General features: G+C 58.6%; 1 protein-coding gene across 1 annotated transcript in view; it reads left to right on the top strand.

Moving 5' to 3' along the window:
* Window positions 1-3,561: 3,561 nt before the first annotated feature.
* The window catches only part of LOC104297406 (lipase maturation factor 1), an 81,397-nt gene continuing 60,097 nt past the window's right edge, over window positions 3,562-24,861 (top strand). Inside the window, exons 1-4 of the mRNA XM_054180225.1 lie at window positions 3,562-3,616; window positions 5,351-5,575; window positions 5,657-5,830; window positions 5,960-6,159. Coding sequence (XP_054036200.1) covers window positions 3,562-3,616; window positions 5,351-5,575; window positions 5,657-5,830; window positions 5,960-6,159 — 654 coding nt within the window. The remainder of the gene's footprint in view (window positions 3,617-5,350; window positions 5,576-5,656; window positions 5,831-5,959; window positions 6,160-24,861) is intronic.

The raw sequence follows: 24,861 nt of genomic DNA, 5'->3' as shown, positions 1-24,861 counted from the left end.
ATTGGATGTGAGGAACAAGTTCTGCCCCAGGAGGCTGCTGGAACACTGCAGCAGGTTGCCCAGGGAGGTGGCTGAGGCTCCAAGCCTGGAGCTGTTCAAGGTGAGGCTGGAGAGGGCTCTGAGCAGCCTGAGCCAGGGGAGGATGTCCCTGCTGCCTGCAGGGGTTGCTCTGGGTGATCTTTGGGGTCCCTTCCAACCCAACCCATTCTCTCAGGTGGGTGCTCTGCTCCCCCAGACTCTTTGCTCTCCCACTGAACATGGGCAGAAATAAAATCAATGGAGTTTTGGCAGCAGCCTGGGGGCTGGGGGGAGATGTGTTGAGCCTTGCAGGCTTGTTTGTGAGGAGCAGCAGCTGGAGTTGCCTTCTCCAACTTGTTTGTGCCTGCCAGGCTACTTACTAGGTTAAAAATACACATGCCCTTTGGGCTCAGGTCTGCCTGAAGCACCAGGGTTGGTATTTTAGAGCTGCTGTGGTCTACACCCTTAGAAATACTGGGTGCTGTGCCCTTCTCCTTCATTGTCTTCCTGCCTTCTGTCCCCCAGGACCTCCTCTGTGGTCACTCAGGGGCTGGTGATGCTGGTGGTGGGCATGGAGGAAACCACTGATGCCCCCAGGCCGTGGAAGCTCCACATCCCTGGGACTCCTGTGGTCACCCAAGGGGCAGCTCCTCTGGGGCTGCAGACAGCTGAGCACATTGTCCTCACCTGCCTTGCCTGGAAACCAAGCAAACAAAGTGCTTGTGGGGCTGGGCTGCCTGGCAGCAGGGCTTGCTGCAAATGGAGCTGTTGTCCTGCAGTCTGAACAGGAAGGTGATGCTCCTGCCCTGCCCCTTCTGTCTGGGATGAGGCAGGAGGCTGTGTTTGGCTGCACCAAGAAAAGGAGGAGGAAGGAAACAGTTCCTCCTCCTGCTATTTCTGCCCTGTCCTGGAAAGCCTCTGGGGAGCCCAGAAGGTTTGCTGGTGGCCCCATCCCACATCTCCCTCTACTCACTGGGGCACTGAGGCCCCAGGTGCTGCAGGGGTCTGTCCCAGTGGGGCAACTACCCTGCTCAAAAGGTATTTGCTGTGCTGGGGACAAGCAAGGGCTGTGCTCTGTCAGGTGTGGCCAGAGGCTAACAGCATTTGGTCCTTGTGTGTGTCCAGCAGGTCTAGGGAGGTTCTCCCCCTACTCTTCCTTGCCCTGCTGAGACCACACCTGGAGTACTGTCCCCAGCTGTGGGCTCCCCAGCTCAGGGCAAACAGGGATCTGCTGAGAGAGTCCAAGGGAGAGCTCTGAGGGGGACTGGCACAGCTCTGCTGTGAAGAGAGGCTGAGAGCCCTGGGGCTGTTTAGCCTGGAGAGGAGAAGGCTGAGGGGGCTCTGGTCAATGTCTATCAGTAGCTGAGGGCTGGGGGTCAGGGTGAAGGTGCCAGGCTCTGTTTGGTGGTGCCCAGGGGCAGGACATGCAGAGGAGGTGCCAGTGGTGCCTCTGCTTGGGAAGTGAGCTGGTTTGCCATTGCTGTGCCCACAGCTCAGCAGCAGAGGTGAACTTCCCTGTCTGTGTTTGCTGGGAATGCCAGGGGGATGATGGATTTGCCTGGGAAGGTAAATAATCCACCAGGCTGAAGGGCAGCCCAAGCAACCCTGAGAAGGAGGCAGTCACTATCTTGAAGACCTTCATTTGTTAGGTTGGATGTGACAGATCTGGGAGACTGCTCAATATTTTCTCTCTGCTTTGGACCTGGAGCTGTGAGAAGCTCCCTCAGGCTCTCAGCTTTGCTTGCAGTGCAGGACAAGGAAGAATCAGTTCCCAGCACTGCAGGTCTGGTGAGGAGCAGCTGAGGGAGCTGGGGGTGTTCAGCCTGGGGAAGAGGAGGCTCTCTGCAGCTCCCTGAGAGGAGGCTGGAGCCAGGCAGGGCTTGGTCTGTTCCCTCTGAAGGAACAAGCCATAGGACAGGAGGAAATGGCCTCAGGCTGCCCCAGGGGAGGTTCAGGTTGGACATGAGGAGCAGTTTCTTCTCTAAAAGGGTTGTCAGGGGGTGGTGCAGGCTGCCCAGGGTGGGGTCCCCATCCCTGGAGAAGTTTCAGAGCCATCTGGATGTGGTGCTGAGGGCCATGGTTCAGTGGTGCCCTGGCAGGTTGGACCTGATGATCTTGGAGGCCTCTTCCAAGCCAGTCAGTTCTGTGGCTCCTGACCTGGAGGACAAGGCAAGGTGCCTGCTGGAGCAAGGTGGTGCTCAGCTGTAACTGAGGTTGCCTGCCAGGAGCATCTCACCTTGCAGGGCAGTGTTGTGTGATGGGAGATAGCCAGTGGCAGGCCAGGGGACTGCAGGAGGGAACCCACTTGCAGCCAGCCCCTTTTGTAAGCACAGTAAGCAGCAGTGCAACTGAAGCTGTGAAAGGTTCCCAGAGCAGAGCTCCTGCTGCCAGAGGCTGGGGCTGCCCTGGAGCCTGGCTCCATCCATGGCTTGCTGCTCAGCTGGGGGCAGGCAGGGCTGCACCCACCTGAGCCAGGTGCCTACTGCAGGGCACAGCTAATGAGGGCTGGGGGATGGCTCCCCTCACTTTGGGCTGGGCTCATTTCAGCACTCCCAAGCAAACAAGCTCACATCTACCCACTGCCTGCAGCCACTTGGAAGCAGATTAAAAGTTTTCATCAGCTCCTCTTAATAGAGCCAGATAAACCAGGCTAATAGTCATGTGTTGAGTTATTGAAGGGAAGTTCAGGTAATATTCAATCACCTTTAACCTTCAGCTTCCTCAGACCTCCTGCCTGGTGATTGTTTGGCTGTGGTGTAAACCATAGTCCAGTTCATAAATTATTATGTAGTTCCCCCAAGCTTAATGCAGTGCAGGTTTCACGGTGTTTCATTTGGGAGAGCAGGCTCACGCTGGCTCTGCACACAATAAAGCTCCAACCTGGCTGGCATTAACCCTTTCCCTGGCAGCCAGCAGCCTGCCAGCAAGGCCTTGAATTGCTGCTGCTGCACCTTCCCCAGCAGCCTCAAAGGAGGGTGAGGCGAGGGGGGGTCGGCCTCCTCTCGCATCGCTGCAAGGGGAAATGGCCTCAGGTTGTGCCAGGGGAGGCTCAGGTTGGGTCTTGGGAACAATTCCTTCACAGGAATGGTTCTCAGGCACTGCCCAGGGAGGTGGCAGGGTCACCAGCCCTGGAGGGCTTTGAAAGATGCCTGGGGGTGGTGCTGAGGGATGTGGTGTGGTGGCAGTGGCTGAGCAGCACTGGTGGACTGTGAGCTCTGGGTGAGCCTTGGACTTGACCTCCAGGCTCTCTGCCCACCTGAGCAGTTCTGTGGTGTCTGTGCTGTGTTTGTGGGTGGGATGTGTGGCAGCCCTCTCCTCTTGCCAGGTCACACAAGCACAGAACCATTTCAGGTTGGGAAGGAGCTTTGAGATCATCGAGAAAGGCCAAGGCCCTCTTGGAACTGAGTCTTGTCAGAGGGGTGAAAGAGAAGAAGGGGAGCTTTGTCACATCCATCAGTGACAAAAGGAAGGGCAGGGGAGAGGCTGAGTGGAGTGGGGGAGAGGCTGAGTGGAGTGGGGGAGAGGCTGAGTGGAGTGGGGGAGATGGTAACTGATGATGCAGAGATGGCAGAGTTGCTGAATGCCTTCTTTGCCTTCAGTCTGACTCCATCCCAGCCCCTCTGGAGTCTTTTCCCTTAGCTCCTGTTGAACAGGCTGGGTTTGGGGGCAGCAGCTGTGATGCTTAAATGCTTGATTTTGAGGAAGAAGTGCTGCTCCCAAGAAGGTGCTGCCCAGTGGGGTGCTGTGGCCAGCCTCAGGGCTCCCAGCACACGGAGACACAGTTGGATCACATCACATCCATTGTGCCAGTGTGGTTGCAGGAGGTGGGAGATGATAGGATCCCAGAGCTGTTTTGGTTGGAAAAGCTCTGCCAGACCACCAGGTCCAAGCAGGAGGTGGTTTGTGCAGGTCCTCAGCAGGAGCCAGCTCCAAGCCCCTTCCTCTCTCAGCCTTCCTCACAGCTCCTCAGAGCTGCCTGATTGTCTTCTTGTTCCCAAGGAGTCCATTTGCCTTCCAGCAGTAGCAGCCAGTGTTGGTTTTTCCATCTCCACTGGGAGCCACAGTCCTCATTAAAGCCATTCCAGGGCAGGAGGAGGGGAGGGAGCCAGCTCCTTCCAACAACACAAGTGTGCTGCCTGCGGCAGGCTGGGCGCTGGGGCGGGCAGAGAACATTGCCCCATTGAGCAGAGCACAGCAGAGGGCTGTGAAGGGCTCCAGCTCACACCTACTGGCACCAGCACCACCAGAGAGGGCCTGGGAGCTGAAGAAGCCTCTTGAAGTGTAACCAGACTGAGAGCAGAGGCAGACTTCCCACACTCCTCTTAGCTCCTGAGGCGGCCAGCAGAGGCCTTCGGGCACCGACTCCCCTGCCCCTTTCCAGCCTTGGGCATCTGTGGTGCTCACTCAGCCAAGGCCTGGGATGGGCTGGGAGTCAGCTGCTCCTTGCTTTGCCCTCACAGCCTGTAAGAGGAGTTGGAGCAGCTCTGCCCCAAGGACAGGAGCTGGGGCTGTGCAGCCTGCAGGAGAGAAGGCTCCAGGCAGACCTCACAGCAGCCTGCCAGGACCTGAAGGGCTGCAGGAAGGCTGCAGAGGGACTGCTCCCAAAGGGCTGCAGGGACAGGAGCAGAGGCAATGGTTTGAAATGAGAGCAGAGCAGATTGAGATTGGATGTGAGGAACAAGTTCTGCCCCAGGAGGCTGCTGGAACACTGCAGCAGGTTGCCCAGGGAGGGAGCTGAGGCTCCAAGCCTGGAGCTGTTCCAGGTGAGGCTGGAGAGGGCTCTGAGCAGCCTGAGCCAGGGGAGGATGTCCCTGCTGCCTGCAGGGGTTGGCCTGGGTGAGCTCTGGAGCTCCCTTCCAGCCCAAACCATTCTGTGATCACATCCAGGGCAGTCCATCACATCCATGTAGCAGTGGAAGATGTTCCAGGGGCTCTGTGCTGCAGAACCCAAGCAGGGCAAAGCAAAGGATCAAACTCCAGCACAAAGAGAGCAGTGCACTGAAGCAGAGCTGCAGGGCATCCTTTCTGGGGGGGGCAACAACAGGCAGCAGTGTGCCCTGCACAGGCAGCAGTGTGCCCTGCACAGGCAGCAGTGTGCCCTGCACAGGCAGCAGCGGTGTGCCCCGCACAGGCAGCAGTGTGCCCTGCACAGGCAGCAGTGTGCCCTGCACAGGCAGCAGTGTGCCCTGCACAGGCAGCAGCGGTGTGCCCCGCACAGGCAGCAGTGTGCCCTGCACAGGCAGCAGTGGTGTGCCCTGCACAGGCAGCAGCAGTGTGCCCTGCACAGGCAGCAGCAGTGTGCCCTGCACAGGCAGCGGTGTGCCCTGCACAGGCAGCGGCGGTGTGCCCTGCACAGGCAGCGGCGGTGTGCCCTGCACAGGCAGCGGCGGTGTGCCCTGCACAGGCAGCGGCGGTGTGCCCCGCACAGGCAGCGGCGGTGTGCCCCGCACAGGCGGCAGCGGTGTGCCCCGCACAGGCGGCAGCGGTGTGCCCCGCACAGGCGGCAGCGGTGTGCCCCGCACAGGCGGCAGCGGTGTGCCCCGCACAGGCGGCAGCGGTGTGCCCCGCACAGGCAGCGGCGGTGTGCCCCGCACAGGCAGCGGTGTGCCCTGCACAGGCAGCGGTGTGCCCTGCACAGGCAGCAGTGTGCCCCGCACAGGCAGCGGCGGTGTGCCCCGCACAGGCAGCGGCGGTGTGCCCCGCACAGGCGGCAGCGGTGTGCCCCGCACAGGCGGCAGCGGTGTGCCCCGCACAGGCGGCAGCGGTGTGCCCCGCACAGGCGGCAGCGGTGTGCCCTGCACAGGCGGCAGCGGTGTGCCCTGCACAGGCAGCAGTGTGCCCTGCACAGGCAGCGGTGTGCCCTGCACAGGCGGCAGCAGTGTGCCCTGCACAGGCAGCAGCGGTGTGCCCTGCACAGGCAGCAGCGGTGTGCCCTGCACAGGCAGCGGCGGTGTGCCCTGCACAGGCGGCGGCGGTGTGCCCCGCACAGGCAGCAGCGGTGTGCCCCGCACAGGCGGCAGCGGTGTGCCCCGCACAGGCAGCAGCGGTGTGCCCTGCACAGGCAGCAGCGGTGTGCCCTGCACAGGCGGCAGCGGTGTGCCCTGCACAGGCAGCAGCGGTGTGCCCCGCACAGGCAGCAGTGTGCCCTGCACAGGCAGCAGCGTGTGCCCTGCACAGGCAGCAGCGGCGTGCCCCGCACAGGCGGCAGCGGCGTGCCCCGCACAGGCAGCAGCGGTGTGCCCTGCACAGGCAGCAGCGGTGTGCCCTGCACAGGCAGCAGCGGTGTGCCCTGCACAGGCAGCGGTGTGCCCTGCACAGGCAGCAGTGGTGTGCCCTGCACAGGCAGCAGTGTGCCCTGCACAGGCAGCAGTGTGCCCTGCACAGGCAGCAGTGTGCCCTGCACAGGCAGCAGCGGTGTGCCCCGCACAGGCAGCAGTGTGCCCTGCACAGGCAGCAGTGGTGTGCCCTGCACAGGCAGCAGCAGTGTGCCCTGCACAGGCAGCAGCGGTGTGCCCCGCACAGGCAGCAGTGTGCCCTGCACAGGCAGCAGTGGTGTGCCCTGCACAGGCAGCAGCAGTGTGCCCTGCACAGGCAGTGTGGATTTTCCAACACCACCTTCAGCAGCTGTGCACAGAGGCAAAGTTTCCCCTGAATAACCTCTCAGCTCTTTGTTGTTATTGAATTCCATCTTTAGCCTGCCACATGAAACACCTCTGAGACTTGGTGCCTTCCATAAAAGCCAGCAGGAGCCAGCTTCTGGCCCACACAAGCAGCTCCCTGCACTGGGAGCCTGCCCCCAAAGAGCAGAGCTGCTGGGAGCCCTGGCTGGGTGATTAACACAGTTCCTAGCTGATGAACTAATTAAAAGAAAATACACAAACAAATAAGCCAGGAAGTGGAGTTCTTGAGCAGCAGTGGGCCTCGAGCATCTTGGCTCCCCAGAGCTCCACTTTGCTCCTGGGGAGAGACCAAAGAGCTTGAGGGAGGGTCTCCAGCCCCCCTGCTCTGCCCCACTGAGGTCACAGAGGGAGTGTTGGGTCCAGGTCTGGTCTCCCCAGGTCAGGAGAGAAAGGGAAGTGCTGGAGAGAGCCCAGAGGAGGCTGGGAAGGTGCTGAGGGGCCTGGAGCAGCTCTGTGAGGAGCAGAGGCTGAGAGCCCTGGGGCTGAGAGCCTGCAGCAGAGCAGCCCCAGAGGGCAGCTGAGCAATGCTCAGCAGGAGATAAAGGCTGGGGGGCAAGAGACTGGGGCCAGGCTCTGCTCAGTGGTGCCCAGGGACAGCACAAGGGGCAGGGGGCACAAACTGGAACCCAGGAACCCATCTGAGGAGGAGGAGAAAGTTGTTTGTTGTGAGGCTGCTGGAGGCCTGGAGCAGGCTGCCCAGAGGGGTTGTGGAGTGTCCTGGTCCAGAGAGATTCCAAAGCCAGCAGCAGGGGGAAGCTGGAGTGGATGATCTGCAGAGGTCCCCCACCCTGGTGGGGTTCTGTGAGCTGCAGGCACTGCTCACTTGCACCTTCTGGTTGTCACTGCAGCATTTCTCTACACAAGGAACTCCTTCACTCTTGGCCCAGGTGCCAGAAGGCTTGCTGGAAATTCCCCCTTCAGAGCAGGGATGTCTCAAATGGAATGGTTTGAAATCCTCTGTGGAGCTTTCTGCTCCTGACAGCTATCCCCTGCTTGGCACTGAGTTAGAAAGAAAAGAGCAGGTCACACTCCTGGCAGCTTGTGGGAGCTCAGGGCACTGCCCTCCATCCTCCTACTTCCTGGTGCAGCTCCAGGTCTGTCCAGTAATGAAGTTAGGCCTCAGAGAGGAGAGGGATTCTGAAGGAAATGTCAAGTGATTTGCAGCAGAAGTGGCATGAAATGTCATTAGAGGGGAGGTGATGGAGGTGGGGGGACCAAGGGACAGGAGACCCTTCTGCTGTCCTGCTCCCTGCTGTTGGGTTAATACAGTGATGATTGAAGGCAGCCCTGATTGAAGGCAGCATTTCAGCCACATTGCTTTCCCCTGCTCCTTCCCTCCCTGCTGTGTCTCCTGGAGGCTTCCTGCTCTCCTCTCTCACTTCCTTGCTGTTTCCACAGCATTCAGCAGAACTGGGTCCCAGACATGGACAAACTGCTCTCCAAATAACAGAATGGAAGCCAGCAAACACATGTGGGATGAGAGCTGGGGCAGCTCTGAGCTCACTCTCACCTTCTTGTTTGCTCCTTCCTGGCAGTCAGATGCTCAGGCCTGGGCTTGGACAGCTGGAATCATCACTGAATCCCTGGGCAAAGCTGGGGCAGGGCTGGGCAGTGTCTCACAGAAGCACAGAGTGGTAGAGGCTGGAAGGGACCTCTGGAGATCACCCAGTCCAACCCCCTGCCAGGGCAGGAGCACCTGGAGCAGGTCCCACAGGAACACATCCAGGTGGGTTGGAATCCTTGCATCCTTGCAGCCCTTTGCTGCACCCTCTCCAGCAAGTCCCTGTCCTTGCCCCAGTGTGAGAGGGCTGCAGGGCTTTGCAAATCCAGACTGTCTGAATCCTTGGGGAGGCAGAGTCCTGCCTGGGGGTGTCCTCACCCTGCCGCTGCCCTTCTGCTCTTGGAACTTCTGGTGGACAGTGGCATTTGCTTTTGTTTTGTCCTTGGTTTAAGCAGGGCTGGGAAGGCAGCTTAGGCTGTATTTAATAACCAGTCCTTCAAGGCAGAGAGGTGCAGAAAGCAATTTGTCCCCTTGCCAAGCAGAGGGAAGAATGGGCATTTTGTTCTGGGCTTCCCAGGGCCTTTACCTGGCTGCACCGTGGAAGCGGAGAGGCAGAGCTGTGCTACTGTTCCCCTGCACACTCTGTTGATTTATTGAAACTGGAGCCCCTGAGTGCCAGTCCTGAGCCCCTCTCTGACATGGAATTTCTAGGAGAAATATACAATTGGCCTGGTTATTATTTTTTTCCCTCCTCCCCACACTTGGGCCTGATTCCAGCTCTGGCACCGAGGAGCAAGGCTTCAAACTAGCCTCGGAGCTGAGCCCGCTGCAGCTTCGCCTGTGTGCTGCCACAGTGTTCTTGGGAAGCAGCTGAGCTGCCGCCCTGCTTGCACCTCCATCCCCCTGCTTGCACCTCCATCCCCCTGCTTGCACCTCCATCCCCCTGCTTGCACCTCCATCCCCCTGCTTGCATCCCCATCCCCCTGCTTGCATCCCCATCCCCCTGCTTGCACCTCCATCCCCCTGCTTGCACCTCCATCCCCCTGCTTGCACCTCCATCCCCCTGCTTGCATCCCCATCCCCTGTTCCCCTACACTGAAACAGGTAGTTTCATCCTTTTGCCTTTTTCCTCTTCCTTTTTCCTTTCCCTCTCCTCCCTCTCCTCCCTCTCCTCCCTCTCCTCCCTCTCCTCCCTCTCCTCCCTCTCCTCCCTCTCCTCCCTCTCCTCCCTCTCCTCCCTCTCCTCCCCTTGGACATGAGGAACAACTTCTTCCCCAGGACTGTCGAGGTCTGGCCCGGGGCAGTGGTGGATCCCCCACCCCTGGAGGGGTTTCCAAGCCATGGAGATGTGGTGCTGTGGTTTAGTGGTGCCCTGGCAGTGCTGGGTGACCTTAAAAGGTCTCTTCCAAGCAAATTGGTTCTGTGATTCTATGATCCTCCAGCTCCATCTCTTGTTTCAGTAGAAGCCCTTGGGAGAGGCAGGAGAGGGTCCCCTGGCTGAGGTGGTGCAGCTGGTCTCTTCCTCAGGGATTTGAGTTCTCTGCCCATATCTAGATGCCACTTTTTATCTGCTTCCAGAGGCTGATAAAGATGCTGCAGATGTGGTGGGATGAGGATGCAGGGATCAGAGCTGCTCTGTTCATTCCAGGCAGCCAGGGCTGCAGGAGGTGACTCAGCCCAGGGTCAGGGACATCAGGGGAGGTTTCACTCAGGCCTTACAGTCACACATCCAACACCTAGGAGAGGTGGAGCTGCACACAGTGAATTCTGGCCTCACCTCTTGGTCTGTTCAGATCATCACTTCAAATCTGTTGCTGTGTTGGAGGGAGGACACAGGGTGGTGGAGCCTTGGCTCTGTGTGGCAGCCAGATGTGTGCTGACACCAGGGAGGGCTGGCAGAGCCCAACCTCTCCTATCTCCTAGAGGCTGATGAAGCCAGAGGGGTACTGGCCATGAAGAACTGACCCAGATGAGCAAAGCACAGAGGAGGAGGTGGTTGGAGCTGTGGGTGCTTACATTTAGAGCAAGAAATTCACGCTGAGTACTTCAAACTTGATCCTCCCAGACACATTTCATCCCTGTTAAACACCCAGGGTGCTTCTCCCCCACTGGTAAATGATTTCCCTGGCAGGTTTTGACTCCTGGTGGAAAGCTCTGATCTCAGAGCTGTGCAAACCCAGCAGGGTCACATTGCCTTGAATCTCCTCCCATTAACAAATCCTTGACAAGTGGATCTGGGCTCTGAGCACTGCAGTGCTTGGATTTTCTCTGTGCTTTGCCATTAGCAGGGTGCTGTTAATCATTGTCCCACACAGCCAGTGCCAGTAGCTGCAACCAGCAGGTTCAAGCACTTCCACAGGCTGGGGATGGCTCTCCATGGAAAACAGAGAACCATGGACTCCTGTAGGCTGGGAAAGACCTTCAAGACCATCAAGTCCAACCATCAGCCCAACACTAGCAAGTCCATGGCCCTCAGCACCACAGCTTTGAAACCTCCCCCAGGGATGGGGACTCCAGCAGTGCCCTGGGCAGCCTGGGCCAGGCCTTGACAGCCCTTCTGGGGAAGAAATTGTTCCTCATGTCCAACCTGAACCTCCCCTGGTGCAACCTGAGGCTGTTCCCTTTGGTCTTGCTACCTGGGAGAGCAGACCTATCCCCACCTGGCTCCAGCCTCCTTTAAGGTAGTCACAGAGAGTGAGGTTCTGGTTGCCTGAGGTCCTCCTGTGGTGGGGAATTGGCTTTGGGTGGTTTCCCCTCAGCTTCTTTTTCCCCAGGCTGAACACCCCCAGGGCCCTCAGCTGCTCCTCCCCAGCCCAGTTCTCTAGACCCTTCCCCAGCTTGGTTGCCCTTCTCTGGACCTGCTCCAGCTCCTCAAGGTCTGTCCTGTATTGAGGAGCCCAAAACTGACCCCAGTGTTGAAGGTGCAGTCTCAGCAGGACCTCTGGGTGTGCAGAATTCAGCAGAACACCTCCCCCCATGCTGCTTTGGTACTGGGAGCAGTTTGCTGTCACCTCCCCCCATGCTGCTTTGGTACTGGGAGCAGTTTGCTTCACCTCCCCCCATGCTGCTTTGGTACTGGGAGCAGTTTGCTTCACCTCCCCCCATGCTGCTTTGGTACTGGGAGCAGTTTGCTGTCAAATCAGGACCAGCATGGTGTTGGTGGCCTGTGGAAGGGCAGTGGTCACTGCCACTGGGGTGGTCAGAGGTGATCCTTGTCAGGACACCTAGGACAGAGAGCTGAGAGGTGTGGTGAGTCTGCAGCAGCTCAGTGCAGGTCCTCTCTAGTGCTCCCAGCTCCCTCTCTGCCAGGCTGATCAATGGGGGGAAGCCACCTTCCCTCCTGGGTGAGATGATCAGCTCCCAAGTAATGCTGTCCAGCTGCACTGGCAGAATGTGATTGCTCATCAGTTTGGGAGATGCCTGAGTCTGGGCTTGATTAGCATCTTGGAGGCTGTCCAGGCAATCAAAACTGATGAGTAATTCTGCTGCAGGCCACAGTTTATTTAATGTTTTAGCATCTTCCCAGCTGCTGGGCAGCAGCAGGAGCTGGTGCTGAGGTGCAGGCTCCAGGGAGGCTGTGCTGAAGCCAGGATGCTGTTGTAGGGCCAGGGTGTGCACTGGCCTGGCCTGGCCTGGTGTCACTGGGTCACAGCTGCAGGGGGCATGCTGGTGGCCAAGGCTGCATTGGGCAGAGGTACAGAGCACCCCAGAGCTCGCCCCAGGGCATCCCTGTATCACAGAGTCCTTTTGGTTGGATGAGACAAGTCCCCTCCTTGCCCCAGCACTGCCAGGGCACCACCAAACCGTGGCCCCCAGCACCACAGCTCCAGGGCTTGGAGACCCCTCCAGGGCTGGGGACTCCACCACTGCCCTGGGCAGCCTGGGCCAGGCCTGGGCAACCCTTTTGGGGAAGAAATTTGTCCTAGTGTCCAACCTAAACCTCTCCTGGCACAACCTTTCCTCTTGTCCTATCCCTTGTTCCTTGGCAGAAGAGGCCAGCTCCCACCTGGCTCAAATCTTCTTCCAGGGAGCTGTGGAGGGGGATCAGGTCTCTCCTCAGCCTGTTGAGAGAAACAGGCTGAGCATCCCCAGTCCTTCAGCTGCTTCTCACAAGAGCTATTCTCCAGACCCTTCCCCACCTCAGTTGCCCTTCTCTGGACCTGCTCCAGCCTCTCACTGTCCTTACTGGAGTGAAGGACCCAAAACTGGACCCAGGAGTCCAGATGTGCTCTCACCAGTGCTGGTCTCACTCACTCCCAGAAGTGTGCTCTGCCCTTGGGTAGTGAGAAATCCATAACAGGAGTGAGAATCCTCTTCCCCCCCCAAACTGCTTCCTTGAGCAGCTCAGGCTTCTGCTGGCAGCTCTCAGGTCATCACTCCAGCAGAAGCTTTTGCTGCTGAGGAGGTTCGAGGGGCAGGAGCAGCGGACGAGGCTTTGGGTGGGGAACAGAAGCTGGGACAACATCTGCCGCTGAGCCCTGGGTTGGGAGCCCTTCTCCTCCCTAGGAAGGGTTAAAGTCGAGCTGGGAGTGCTGGCAGAGTTCAGTTGTTTCACATTAGGCTGGGGCAGCCCTGGCTGCCGGCCGTGCTGGGGGAGCCGGGGGCCGGGTCCCGGCGCTGCCTCTGCGCCAGCGGCGGCGCGCAACTGGCACCAGGCTGGACCACAAGTGGCCGTTAAAATAAACAGCCCCAGGCTTAACTGACAGGCAGGCTGAAGGAGAAACAGCCCTGCCTGATGGGGAATACTAAACACCCAGCAAGCACCCCCAGCACCACCCCCAGCACCCCCGCCGCCGCCCAGCCCCGCGGCATCAATGGGCGCAGTGTTCGGGGCAGGCCCCTGCCTCTCCCAGGGGTGATGGGCTGGTGCCAGCAGGAGGGACCAGGGGATAAATCCAGCCTTGAAACCCACCCCAGGTAAACACAGAGCCATAGAATCACAGAAGGGGTTGGGTCGGAAGGGACCTTAAAGCTCACCCAGCTCCAGCCCCCTGCCATGGGCAGGGACCCCTCCCTCCAGCCCAGGCTGCATCCAGCCTGGCCCTGAGCACCTCCAGGGAGGGGACAGCCACAGCCTCCCTGGGCAGCCTGTGCCAGCATCTCACCACCCTCACTATAAAGAATGTCTTCCTAATCTCCAGTCTAAAGCTGCCAGTGCCTCTCATCCTGTTCCTCCAGGCCCTTGTCCAAAGTCCCTTCCCAGCCTTCTTCTAACCCTTTTGGGTACTGGAAGGCTGCTCTAAGGTCTCCCCAGAGCCTTCTCCAGCTGAGCAGCCCCAGCTCCCTCAGCCCATTCCCACAGGGGAGGTGCTCCAGCCCTCTCTTCATCCTTGTGGCCCTCCTCTGGGCCTGCTCCAGCAGTTCAATGTCCTTCCTCTGCTGGGAGCCCCAGAACTGGACAGGTGAACCCCCAGCAGCACAGGGCATGTGGCACGGAGGGCTGGAGGAAAGGGGCTGCCAGCTCTTGGTGGCTCAAGCTGCTGCTCCCAAGGTGCTGTTTGGTGTTAGGAAAGGAGGCAAAAGGCTTCACTAAGCATGAGGCACTTGGCTTAGGTTGGCAATCGCACTCCTAACGTTGATTTGCAAGCGCTCCAGCTGGGGCCGAGGGTGAGGGCATCACTCAGCCCCCAGGCACAAAGGAGCAGCACTCCTGTTGGGTGGGATTTAGCTGGGTAGAAAACAGAGTATTTCTTGGGTTGGGTTTCATAAAAGCACAGAAAGGAGCAGGGCTTGGGGCACAAGCAGAGGCCATTACTCAAGTGAGGTGCTAGAGGGATCTGGAGGCAAAAGGTCACTTCACAGAGGGGTTTGGGTTGGAAGGGACCTTTCAAACTCATCCAGTCCACCCCCCTGCAGCCAGCAGGGACAGCCCCAACCAGAGCAGGCTGCTCAGAGCCCCCAACAGCCTGGCCTGGGATGGTGCCAGGCATGGGGCATCAGCCACCTCCCTGTGTAACCTGGGGCAGAGTCTCACCACCCTCGGTGTCAAACATTTCTGCCTTCTCCCCAGTCTAAGTCTCCCTCTCTTAGTTTCAAACCACTGCTGCTTGTCCTGTCACAACAGGCCCTGCCCCACAGGCTTTCTCCAGGTGAACAGGAGTAAGCTGTGGTGCTGAGGGCCATGGGGCAGTGTCCAGTCCTGTGTCCAGCTCTGGGCTCCTCAGCTTAGGAAAGATGTTGAGATGCTGGAAGGTGTCCAGAGCAGGGCAACAAGGCTGGGGAGGGGTACCTGGAGCACAGCCCTGTGAGGAGAGGCTGAGGGAGCTGGGGTTGCTTAGCCTGCAGAAGAGGAGGCTCAGGGGAGACCTTCTTGCTCTCTCCCAACTCCCTGAAGGGAGGTTGTAGCCAGGTGGGGGTTGGGCTCTTCTCCCAGGCAACCAGAAGCAGAACAAGAGGACACAGTCTCAAGCTGTGCCAGGGCAGGTTCAGGCTGGAGGTGAGGAAGAAATTCTTCCCAGCAAGAGAGATTTGCCCTGGGGTGGAGTCCCCATCCCTGGAGGTGTTTAGGAAGAGCCTGGCTGAGGCACTGGGTGCCATGGTTGAGTTGATCAGATGGTGCTGGGTGAGAGGTGGGACTGGATGATCTGGAAGGGCTTTTCCAGCCTGGCTCATTCTGTGCTCTGGAGTGGTGGTGGCTTAGCAGGAGTGGTGGCACTGCAAGTGGGGGAGCAGCTGGAGCTGGTGATACTAAAAGTCTCTTCCAACCTCAAGAGTTCTGTGATCCTCTGGTGTCTCCTCTCCCAGTGCAGCTGGTTGGTTGCCTCCATTGGAGGCAGGAGGTGCTGAGCCTGCTCTGCCCCCGGGCAGCTGAGGCGCAGTGGCTCCCGGTTCCCCCCTCCGGCGCTGGATGTGGTGTTCCAGTTGGGGGAATTCAAACCACCATCCAGGTAGGCAGCTCCTGATGGCACAATTTACCCTTTGTGAGCAAGGTTATGAAAGGTCTCACTGTGTGCCTTAAGTTGAGGGGGGAAACAAGCCCCAAAAGCAACAACCAACCAACCCCAACCCAGCCCAAGCGTAAACTGCTGAGTCCAAGCAGGGGCAGGAGCCGGGGGCTCCGCTGCCCCCTGCCACCCACAGCCTTTGCCCATGTGTTCCTTGGCCTGCACATCAGGTTCAGGAGTGCCCACCAATAACAGAGTCTTCTGAAGGAGCTGCAGCCCTGGGTTTAGCACTGGGCTTCTAGAAAGGGGGGAGGGGGAAAGTGAAGCAAGGAGAGCCCTGGCAGAGCAGCTGTGGTGCCTTTGTGGGTGGGTGAAGCCCAGGGTGCCTGGGGCTGCCTGGGCAGATGTTGTGGTTGCAATGATGTGTGGGAAGATGTTCTTCCACCCTCTGTCTGCAGCAGTGGATTTGCCTTTCAAAGCACATCCCCAGGTAGGGAGAAGGGACCCAGCTGTGCTGCAGGGGTCTCTGGTGCAGATGGCAGACGCTGGCTGGCTGGGAGGAGGGCAGATCCATGACCCCCCCCCCCAGCTCTGGTATCCCTTCCATCTATCCAGGAGGAAAGAACTATCAGCCTCCTGTGCTGGGAAGGGGAGAGGAGAGTAGGAAGGCTGGGAAGGACCTGGCTGTTGCCACAGTCCCCACAGGCATTCCAGGTGCTCCCAGGGGGACAGAGGACCACATTTGTCAGCAGGCTCTTGCTGCACTTGCTCTCAGCTGAGCTCTCAGCAGGTCCCAGGGAGCCAGAAGGCATTTGCCTGCAGAGCCTCAGCAGGGAGAGCTCTGGGGACATGGGCCTTTTCTTAATGCAATGTAAACTTGCCTCCTTAATGGTTGGACCTGCTGGGCTCTGAGGGCCTTTCCAGCCAAGGCCATTCAGGAGGTCTGTGCTTCTTCTCCAGCAAGGCAGATGGGTTTTGCTTAGCCTCTTCTGACCATCCTCTGTGCTGTAGGTTCACCTTCAGCTGCTTAGGGCAGCCTGTGAGCTGTGTCTCCAGTACTTAGATTGAGTTTCAAACACCTTTGTGACCCTCAGGTAGTTATGGTTCTATCTGTTGGCATCAGAACTTTGTCACAGAGTGGAGATTAGGAACCACTTCTTTGCTGCAGGAGTGGTCAGGCACTGGCACAGGCTGCCCAGGGAGGTGGTGGCGTCCCCATCCCTGGAGGTGTTCAAGAAAGGAGATGTGGCACTTCAGGACGTGGTGCAGTGGTCATGGAGGTGTTGGGTAGAAGGTTGGACTTGATCTTGGATGTCTTTTCCACCCTTGATGATCCTATGAAGTGTTGACATCCTTTGTGCTTAGGCAGAGTAAGGAACTGGAAGAGGTTTGCTGTTGGGAATCATGGAAGGGTTTGGGCTGGAAGGGAGCTCCAGAGCTCACCCAGGCCAACCCCTGCAGGCAGCAGGGACATCCTCCCCTGGCTCAGGCTGCTCAGAGCCCTCTCCAGCCTCACCTGGAACAGCTCCAGGCTTGGAGCCTCAGCCACCTCCCTGGGCAACCTGCTGCAGTGTTCCAGCAGCCTCCTGGGGCAGAACTTGTTCCTCACATCCAATCTCAATCTGCTCTGCTCTCATTCCAAACCATTGCCTCTGCTCCTGTCCCTGCAGCCCTTTGGGAACAGTCCCTCTGCAGCCTTCCTGCAGCCCTTCAGGTCCTGGCAGGCTGCTGTGAGGTCTGCCTGGAGCCTTCTCTCCTGCAGGCTGCACAGCCCCAGCTCCCTCAGCCTGGCCTCTCAGTCCACTTGCTGGTGGAGCTCTGGGTGATGCAGTGATGATAAATGCTTGAAGTGGTGTCCTGGCTCTGTCTCCTCTCAGCTCCTTATCTGCAGGCTGGAGCAGCATGGCTGTTCCTGGGCTGCTCAGTGAGGTGTGACCTGCTGGGAGCTGGCCAATGCATCCTCATGCTCCTGTACAGAGCAATAGCTCTGGCCTGCAGGAGGAAAGGCTAAGTGAACCCAGAAGTGACTTGTGCTAAAAGAAAATGCAGCCTGGCAGAGGCCACCTGGAGCAGGCAGAGGCCACCTGAAGCAGGCAGAGGCATTCTCTAGCTGCCCACTCCCAGCTTTGCTGTCATTTGTCTCGGGGATTACAGAGGCTTTCACCTCATAAATTTGTGCCTGCTTGAGGTCGTTAATCTTCCTGTGCAAGCTGCCTTGCAACTGCAGAGCTTTGCCCCCACCGGGGATCACATTTTAACTGGAGTTTCCACTCAGTACCTTCCTTTGCATGGAGTTATTTATACATGGACAAGCGTCACACAACTACAGCAGGGCTGCCTTGCTCTGAAACGCTGTCAGTGCTGCCGCCAGGGCTTGCCTCCTGCGGCAGAGCTTGTCTGCTCTAATCGAGAGCCATCAGAGTGGCCAATTAAAGGATCACCTTGGCAATATGTTCTTAAATGGCAGCTTAAAATCCTGGGGAGCAGCCAGGCTCCTGATCTGCCGGGGAAGGGGAGCTCCAGCAGGGAGCAGCAGCCAGGGAGTGTGCTTCTGTGTCGGGAAACCTCAGGCAGGAGACAGCAGCAGAGCAGCATCTGATGGCAGCTGGGTGTCAGGGCTGGAGTCATAGGCTGCCCTTTCAAACTCAGCCAGTCCACCCCCCTGCAGCCAGCAGGGACAGCCCCAGCCACAGCAGGCTGCTCACAGCCCCAAACAACCTGCCCTGGGCTGGCTCCAGGGATGGAGCATCTCCCACCTCTCTGGGTAACCTGGGCCAGGCTCTCACCACCTGCACTGTAAACATTTCTTCCTTCTCTCCAGTCTGGATCTCCCTCTTTCAGTTCAAAGCATGCCCCCTTGTCCTGTCACTGCAGGCCCTGCTCAAAAGTCTGTCCCCACCTTTCTGACCAGCCTCTGAGTGCTGCAAGGCCACCACAAGGTCTTTCTGGAGCCTTCTTTTCTCCAGGCCAGACAACTCCAACTCCCTCAGCTTCAAGGGCTGCTGCAGCTCCCCTGTTGCCTTTGGGCTGGGACCTCTCTGGCCAGCACTTCCTGCCCTGTTTCTGACAGCCCTACCTTCCAGCCTGCTCCACTCCCCAGAGCAGACATGCCCCTTCCCTGGTGCTCTTCATAAGCAAACCTCCTCCCCAGAGGCAGCAGTGACCCACAACTGGTTGCACCAGCTTCTGCTGCCCCCACCTCCCAGAGCCAAGATGTCTGTTCCAGGCTCCACTAATTATTTTGAAGGGCTTTTGAACAAATAAATAGCCTGAACAGTTCAGTGGCTCCTTGTGTAATTTTAGCTCTGGAGCCCTCCAAGAATGTCCAGAATAAATAGGTGAATCTGTAATGGATCCCCAATTAACTCCATGCACAGCAGCAGCGAGCAGGCAGGGCCTGCAGGAGCAGTGTCAATAAACAGGGGTGCTGGGGGCCCTGGAAATGTGCTCTGTGTCACTGGAGAGGGACAGCTCTGGCTGGGAGCTGGGCTGAAGCCTGGAAAGGCAAACAGTGCAGCTGAAGAGCCTTCTGCCCCCACCCAACCTGCTGGAACTCAGGAGTCCCTCATCTCGGTGTGCCCCTGCTGGACAGCATCCTCACCCTGCTGGGCTCACCCAGGGGTGCCTCTTGCAGTCGTGGACTCATGGGATGGTTTGGCTTGCAAAGGACCTCTCAAGCTCAGCCAGTCCAAGCCCCTGCAGCCAGCAGGGGCAGCTGAACTGGAGCAGCTCGCTCAGAGCCCCAAACAACCCAACCTGGAATGCTTCCGGAGATGGGGCATCCACCAGCTCTCTGGGCAACTGGTTCGGGGTCTCACCACCCTCAGTGCCAAAAATGTCTCCTCTCCAGTCTGGATCTCCCCCTCTCAGTTCAAGCCACCCCCTTGTCCTGTCCCAGCAGGCCCTGCTCACAAGGCTGTCCCCAGCTTTCTGATCAGCCTCGGTAAGCACTGAGAGGCCACCAGGAGGTCCCCCTGGAGCCTGCTCTTCTCTGGGCTGAACAACTCAAACTCTCTGAGCCTGGCCTCACAGCAGAGGGCCTCCAGCCCTCCCAGCATGGCTGTGGCCTCCCCTGGTCCCATTCTAGCAGGTCCCTGTCTCTCCTGTGCCGAGGACTCCAGAGCTGGACGCAGTAGCTCATGATCAGGACCTGGCTTGGTGTCATGGGTGCGGCAGGAAGGTTTCACCTCCGCTGGTGACCTCGCAGGAAAGGAACAGGAAAACAGAGATTCCTGGGGATGTTTTATATCTCCAAGGCATGAAATTGCACAGCAGAGTCTTCTCCCCAGCCCCTTTCCCCTCCAGGGTTGGTAGCCACAAGTGCAACCATCCAAGCCAAGCAACGCGGTGCCCAGACGTGAATCATTCCTCTGCCTTTACCTTCTGACTGCTGAGGCTTCCCTCAGCCAGGAGAAGGAAGGCAGGACCTGCTTCAGCTTTGCAAAGCCCTGTAGCTGGAGGGCTGGCTGAGGAAAGGAGTTAAAAATGAAACAGCAGATTTATATATATATATATCAAGTAAAAATCTATGTTCTCAATCTGCTGAGGCCCTGGGGAGCGTGGCACAGCACCACGGCTCTGCTGGGCTGCCAGCAGTTCATGCTGGTGCTGGCACTGAGTCAAACACACAGCTCCTTGGCTGGCTTGCAGCAGGCAGATCCCAGGCTGGTTTGCTGTGCACTGAATATTGCCATTGACTGCCCAGGAAGATCTGATGGGTGACTTTTGGCTCTCCTGGATCTGTGTCTGCAGCAGCAGGGCTGGAGAGGTGATGGTCCCTCCCTGCTGGGCACTGCTCAGGCCTCTTCTGGAGTGCTGGGGTCAGTTTTGGAGCCCTCACTCCAAGAAGGACCTTGAGGGGCTGGAGTGGGACCAGAGAAGGGCAACTGAGCTGGGGAAGGGTCTGGAGAGCAGAGCTGGGGAGGAGCAGCTGAGGGAGCTGGGGGTGTGCAGCCTGGAGGAGAGGAGGCTGAGGGAGACCTCATTGCTCCCTGAAAGGAGGTTGGAGCCAGGTGGGGTTGGGCTCTGCTCCCAAGGAACAAGGGACAGACTGAGATAAGATTGCCCCAGGGGAGGTTTAGGCTGGACAGGAGCAACAATTTCTTTGCTGCAGAAGGGTTGTCAGGGCCTGGCCTGCAGCAGTGCTTGAATCATCCTCCCTGGAGGGACTGAAGAGCTGTGTGGCTGTGGTGCTGGGGGTGATGGCTGTGCAAGGGGCTTGGTAGTGCTGGATTCAGGTTTGGACTAGCTGATCCTGAAGGCCTTTCCTTAGTGCTGGACTCAGGTTTGGACTAGCTGATCCTGAAGGCCTTTCCTTAGTGCTGGACTCAGGTTTGGACTAGCTGATCCTGAAGGTCTTTCCTTAGTGCTGGATTCAGGTTTGGACTAGCTGATCCTGAAGGTCTTTCCCAGCCTTTCCAGAGTGAGTCTGTGGTCGAGACTTACTGACTGTGATGTTGTGTTGCTGGAGAGCTGACCCTTTGTGAGCCACCTGGACCTTAGCTCCTGGTGCATTTTCAGAGACAACTTTTTCCTTCTTTCCTTCTCATTTCATTTTGGTTGGAACAATAATTGCTGGGAAGGTTTCCAAGGGCCTGGGTTTAACTGGTCCTGGCTGTTCTGTGTGCAAGTTGTCAGCATCCTGGGCACGGAGCCTCGTGCCCTTGAGGGTGTCTGTAAAGTGCAGGCGGCACAAGGTACCACTGGGGCCCCCAGGAGAAGATGAGCAGTTTGCTGCTCAGTCTCCTCTCTGCCCCCCTGCCTGCAGGTGTGCCTTGGTGCACAGCCACCACGAGGCTCAGCCTGCTGAGTGCCTGCCACAAGCCTGGCCGGGGGGCAGCGGCAGCTCACCGTCGCCTCTGCCCCGGGGAAGGCTGTGCTGGAGGAGCTGTCGGTTGCTGTGCAGCAGGGGATGGGCTGCCTCCAGTCCAGACACACATCCTGCCACACTTCTCAGCAGCTGCCTGTGACCAGCTTTATCTCCCTTCTGCTCGCTGCCTCTTGCTCTTCTGCACAGGGTGGGGAAGCTGTTGTGGCTCAGGCTTGGGGAAGTGCAGCTTTGATCTGCAGATGCCTGAGGAGGAAGGGTCAAGATGTGAGGCAGAGCAGACTGGCAGAGAAACAGCCTTTGGATCACCTTGATCAAATTATGCTCTGTGGTGGAGATTCCTTTTCATTTCTTGGTCCAAAGCAGAAGAGAGCTGAGAGCTTCCCTTTGAAGCTGAGATGAGTTCATGCCTCAGAGCCGTGGGAAGCCGAAGGGCTGCGCTTGAAGTTCATCTGTGCCTCCTGCAAAGCCTCTTGAAAGCATTCAGCCATACCTTTGGTTCTCCAGGCTGCTGCTCTTCTTCAGTGGTTGGACTTGATGACCCTGAAGGTCCTTTCCAACCTAAACAACCCTGTGACTCTTCTCACCTTGTGCCAAAGGCTTCTGCCTCTTTCCACTTCTGGAGCAGCCCCCTGCCCACAGGTCACTGCCGAAGCGTTCTCTGTGCCAAGCTCATCTTTCTTTTCACCAGGTACTTACAGTCATAGAATGGCTTGGGTTGGAAGAGACCTCCCACAGGTCCTTCCTGTGCTGAGGGCTCCAGAGCTGGACACAGCACTCCAGTTGCAGAGGGGAGGGGGCAGGATCCATCTCTGGCCATGCTGCTTTGGGTGCAGCCCAGGCTGCCCTTGGCCTTCTGTGCTGCCAGCTCTCGCTGCTGGCTCCTGCCCAGCTTCTCTCCCACCAGCCCCCCTGAGTCCTTCCCTGCACTTGGTTCCTTTTATCATACCTGGTGCTGCTCCATTTCCTTCTGCTTTCCAAGGTTTTCCTGCCTCCAGGCACACTCAGATTGGGGTATTCTGGTTAAGCAGGAGCCCTTCCATGGAAGAAGAAAGGGTGACAGCCAGAGTGTCCAGGAGCAGGGATGGTTTGCTCTGTGCGGCACAGCCCAGGTGAGGTTTGGAAAGGTTGCCCTTGCTGGCTGTGTAATGTTGATGCCAAGCAGCCTTCTGGTGGTCAAAACCAAGAGCTGCCTTACACAAACAAGCAGAGTGCTGGGTTTGATGCTCTTGGAACCCACTGATTCATAACTTGCTGCTGGTGTTTGAAGGACTCCAAGTGGGTTTGAGTGGTGGAGGTGCTGTGATGAACAAGCAGGTGCCACAGAGGCTCCTTGTGGCCTTTCAGTGCTTCAGGGGGGCAAGAAGGAAGACTTTGTAGGAGGACAAAGGATGATGCTTCAAACTAAAGGGCAGATTTGGGCTGCACAGAAGGAAGGAATTTTTTGTGCTGAGACCCTGTCCCAGGCTGCCCAGGGAGATGTAGATGCCCCATTCCTGGAGCCATTCCAGATCAGGTGTTCGGGGCTCTGAGCCCCAAGGTGATCTTCAGAGGTCACTTCCAACCCCTCCCATTCTGTGATCTAGCTGCAGATGTCCCTGCTCACTGCTGGGGGGTTGGACTGGAGGACCTTCAGAGGTCCTTTCCAACACAACACATCCTGTGAGTGTGGAGGAAGGTACAAAGCCATCATTGCAACTGGGTTGATCTAGTTGCAGGTGTCCCTGCTAACTAAGGGGGTTAGACTAGATGACCTTCAAAGGTCCCTTCCCCCCCAGTGCACTCCTTGGGCTCCTCATTTGTGATCTGGAGGGGACAGAATCTTCCCTACCCTCCAGCTTCACACTGCCATACCCCAGGGGGACGCGCAGGAGCCCTGTGCAGGAGCCCTGCGCAGCAGCCCTGTGCAGGAGCCCTGTGCAGCAGCCCTGTGCAGGAGCCCTGTGCAGCAGCCCTGCGCAGCAGCCCTGTGCAGCAGCCCTGCGCAGCAGCCCTGTGCAGCAGCCCTGTGCAGCAGCCCTGCGCAGCAGCCCTGTGCAGCAGCCCTGTGCAAGGAGCCCTGTGCAGCAGCCCTGTGCAGAAGCCCTGTGCAGGAAGCCCTGTGCAGCAAGCCCTGTGCAGGAGCCCTGTGCAGGAGCCCTGTGCAGCAGCCCTGTGCAGCAGCCCTGTGCAGGAGCCCTGTGCAGCAGCCCTGTGCAGCAGCCCTGCGCAGCAGCCCTGTGCAGGAGCCCTGTGCAGGAGCCCTGTGCAGCAGCCCTGTGCAGCAGCCCTGCGCAGCAGCCCTGTGCAGCAGCCCTGTGCAGCAGCCCTGTGCAGCAGCCCTGCGCAGCAGCCCTGCGCAGCAGCCCTGTGCAGCAGCCCTGTGCAGGAGGCCCTGTGCAGGAGCCCTGTGCAGCAGCCCTGTGCAGCAGCCCTGTGCAGGAGCCCTGTGCAGGAGCCCTGTGCAGCAGCCCTGCGCAGCAGCCCTGCGCAGCAGCCCTGCGCAGCAGCCCTGCGCAGCAGCCCTGCGCAGCAGCCCTGTGCAAGGAGCCCTGTGCAAGGAGCCCTGCGCAGCAGCCCTGTGCAGCAGCCCTGCGCAGCAGCCCTGCGCAGCAGCCCTGTGCAGCAGCCCTGTGCATCAGCCCTGCGCAGCAGCCCTGCGCAGGAGCCCTGTGCAAGGAGCCCTGTGCAAGGAGCCCTGTGCAGCAGCCCTGTGCAGCAGCCCTGTGCAAGGAGCCCTGTGCAAGGAGCCCTGTGCAGCAGCCCTGTGCAGCAGCCCTGTGCAAGGAGCCCTGTGCAGCAGCCCTCCGCAGCAGCCCTGCGCAGCTCCCGTTGCAGCGCCACCGTCCCCAGCCCTGCCGGAGCTGGGGGTTGTTCAAGGACAATGTGGGGCTTGTTTTGCTGCACACGTGTAGGAGAGCCTGGAGAGCTCCCCGGGCCGGGCCGGGCTATCTAAGCCCGGGATTAAATACTGCCTTGGCCTTTGTGCGATGCCAGAGCGACTGGGAGGCTGAGAGGAGAAAGCAGGAGCATTTACAGCCCCAGAGAAGAGCCTTTGCTCCGGTGCATAATGGCCTTCTGTTGGGTTTTAGGAGCCTGTAGTTCAGTAAATTAGGAGTCTTCAGGTACTTAGCACTTTAATGGTTCTCACTAAGAACATAATTAAACCAGAGACCCCTTAGGGAGAAGGAAAACAAGCCACCAGAACACAGCCCCCACTTTATTGGGCATATTTTTAGCCTCTGTTAGCAGCCCCTCGTAAAACCCGGTCGATACAAGCCAGAGAACAGCCCCAGCCGGCAGCCCCCGATCGTGTCCCTGGGTCCCCCCTGCCCCCCGAATCACAGGTTACAAATCTGCCCTGTGAATGGTGGGATTCATGTGCCCCAGCCTGCTCTCACCCTGCCCTGCAGCCTGCTGGGCTGTTGGGGGTTTTCCCCTGGAGGTGTGAGGGAGGCAGGAAGGTTTTATTGCCTTGCACCTTGTGCTGCCACATAAAGCTGGGGGCTGCGAGCCGCGGGCTTGGGTCCTTCCCCTTTGAAAGCCTTTTGTGTTGCACAGGGGGCCAGGCAGGGCTTGTTGGAGACAAGGGCCCTGCTCTGTGCTTCTCACCCTGCGTCTGCCCTGGCCTTGCTCACTGCCTTGTGTCTGGCTTGGAGCTGTGTTCTGTGTCTGGGTGTCAGGAGATCTCAGTGCAGGGAGTTCCTGGCTGCTTCCTGGGATGCTTCTCCTGGCAAAGCAGCTCAATATCCACAGAGCCATGAGCCAGGAGAAGTGAAGCTGGAATGTTTTACCCTGGGCCCTGATGCAGATGTGATGTTTCACACAGTCCCCACGTGGCAGTGGTTGGAAGGGACCTTGGAGATCAGCCAGCCCAAGCCCTGCTCCAGCAGGGCACCCCCAGCAGCTTGCCCAGGGGCACAGTGCCCAGGGGGGGCTGGAAGCTCTCCAGAGGAGACTCCACAACCTCTC

This window comes from Dryobates pubescens, chromosome 4 (genome assembly GCF_014839835.1).
Source record: "Dryobates pubescens isolate bDryPub1 chromosome 4, bDryPub1.pri, whole genome shotgun sequence".
In the NCBI taxonomy this organism is placed as follows: domain Eukaryota; kingdom Metazoa; phylum Chordata; class Aves; order Piciformes; family Picidae; genus Dryobates; species Dryobates pubescens.
This window is presented reverse-complemented; position numbering and strand designations above follow the sequence as displayed.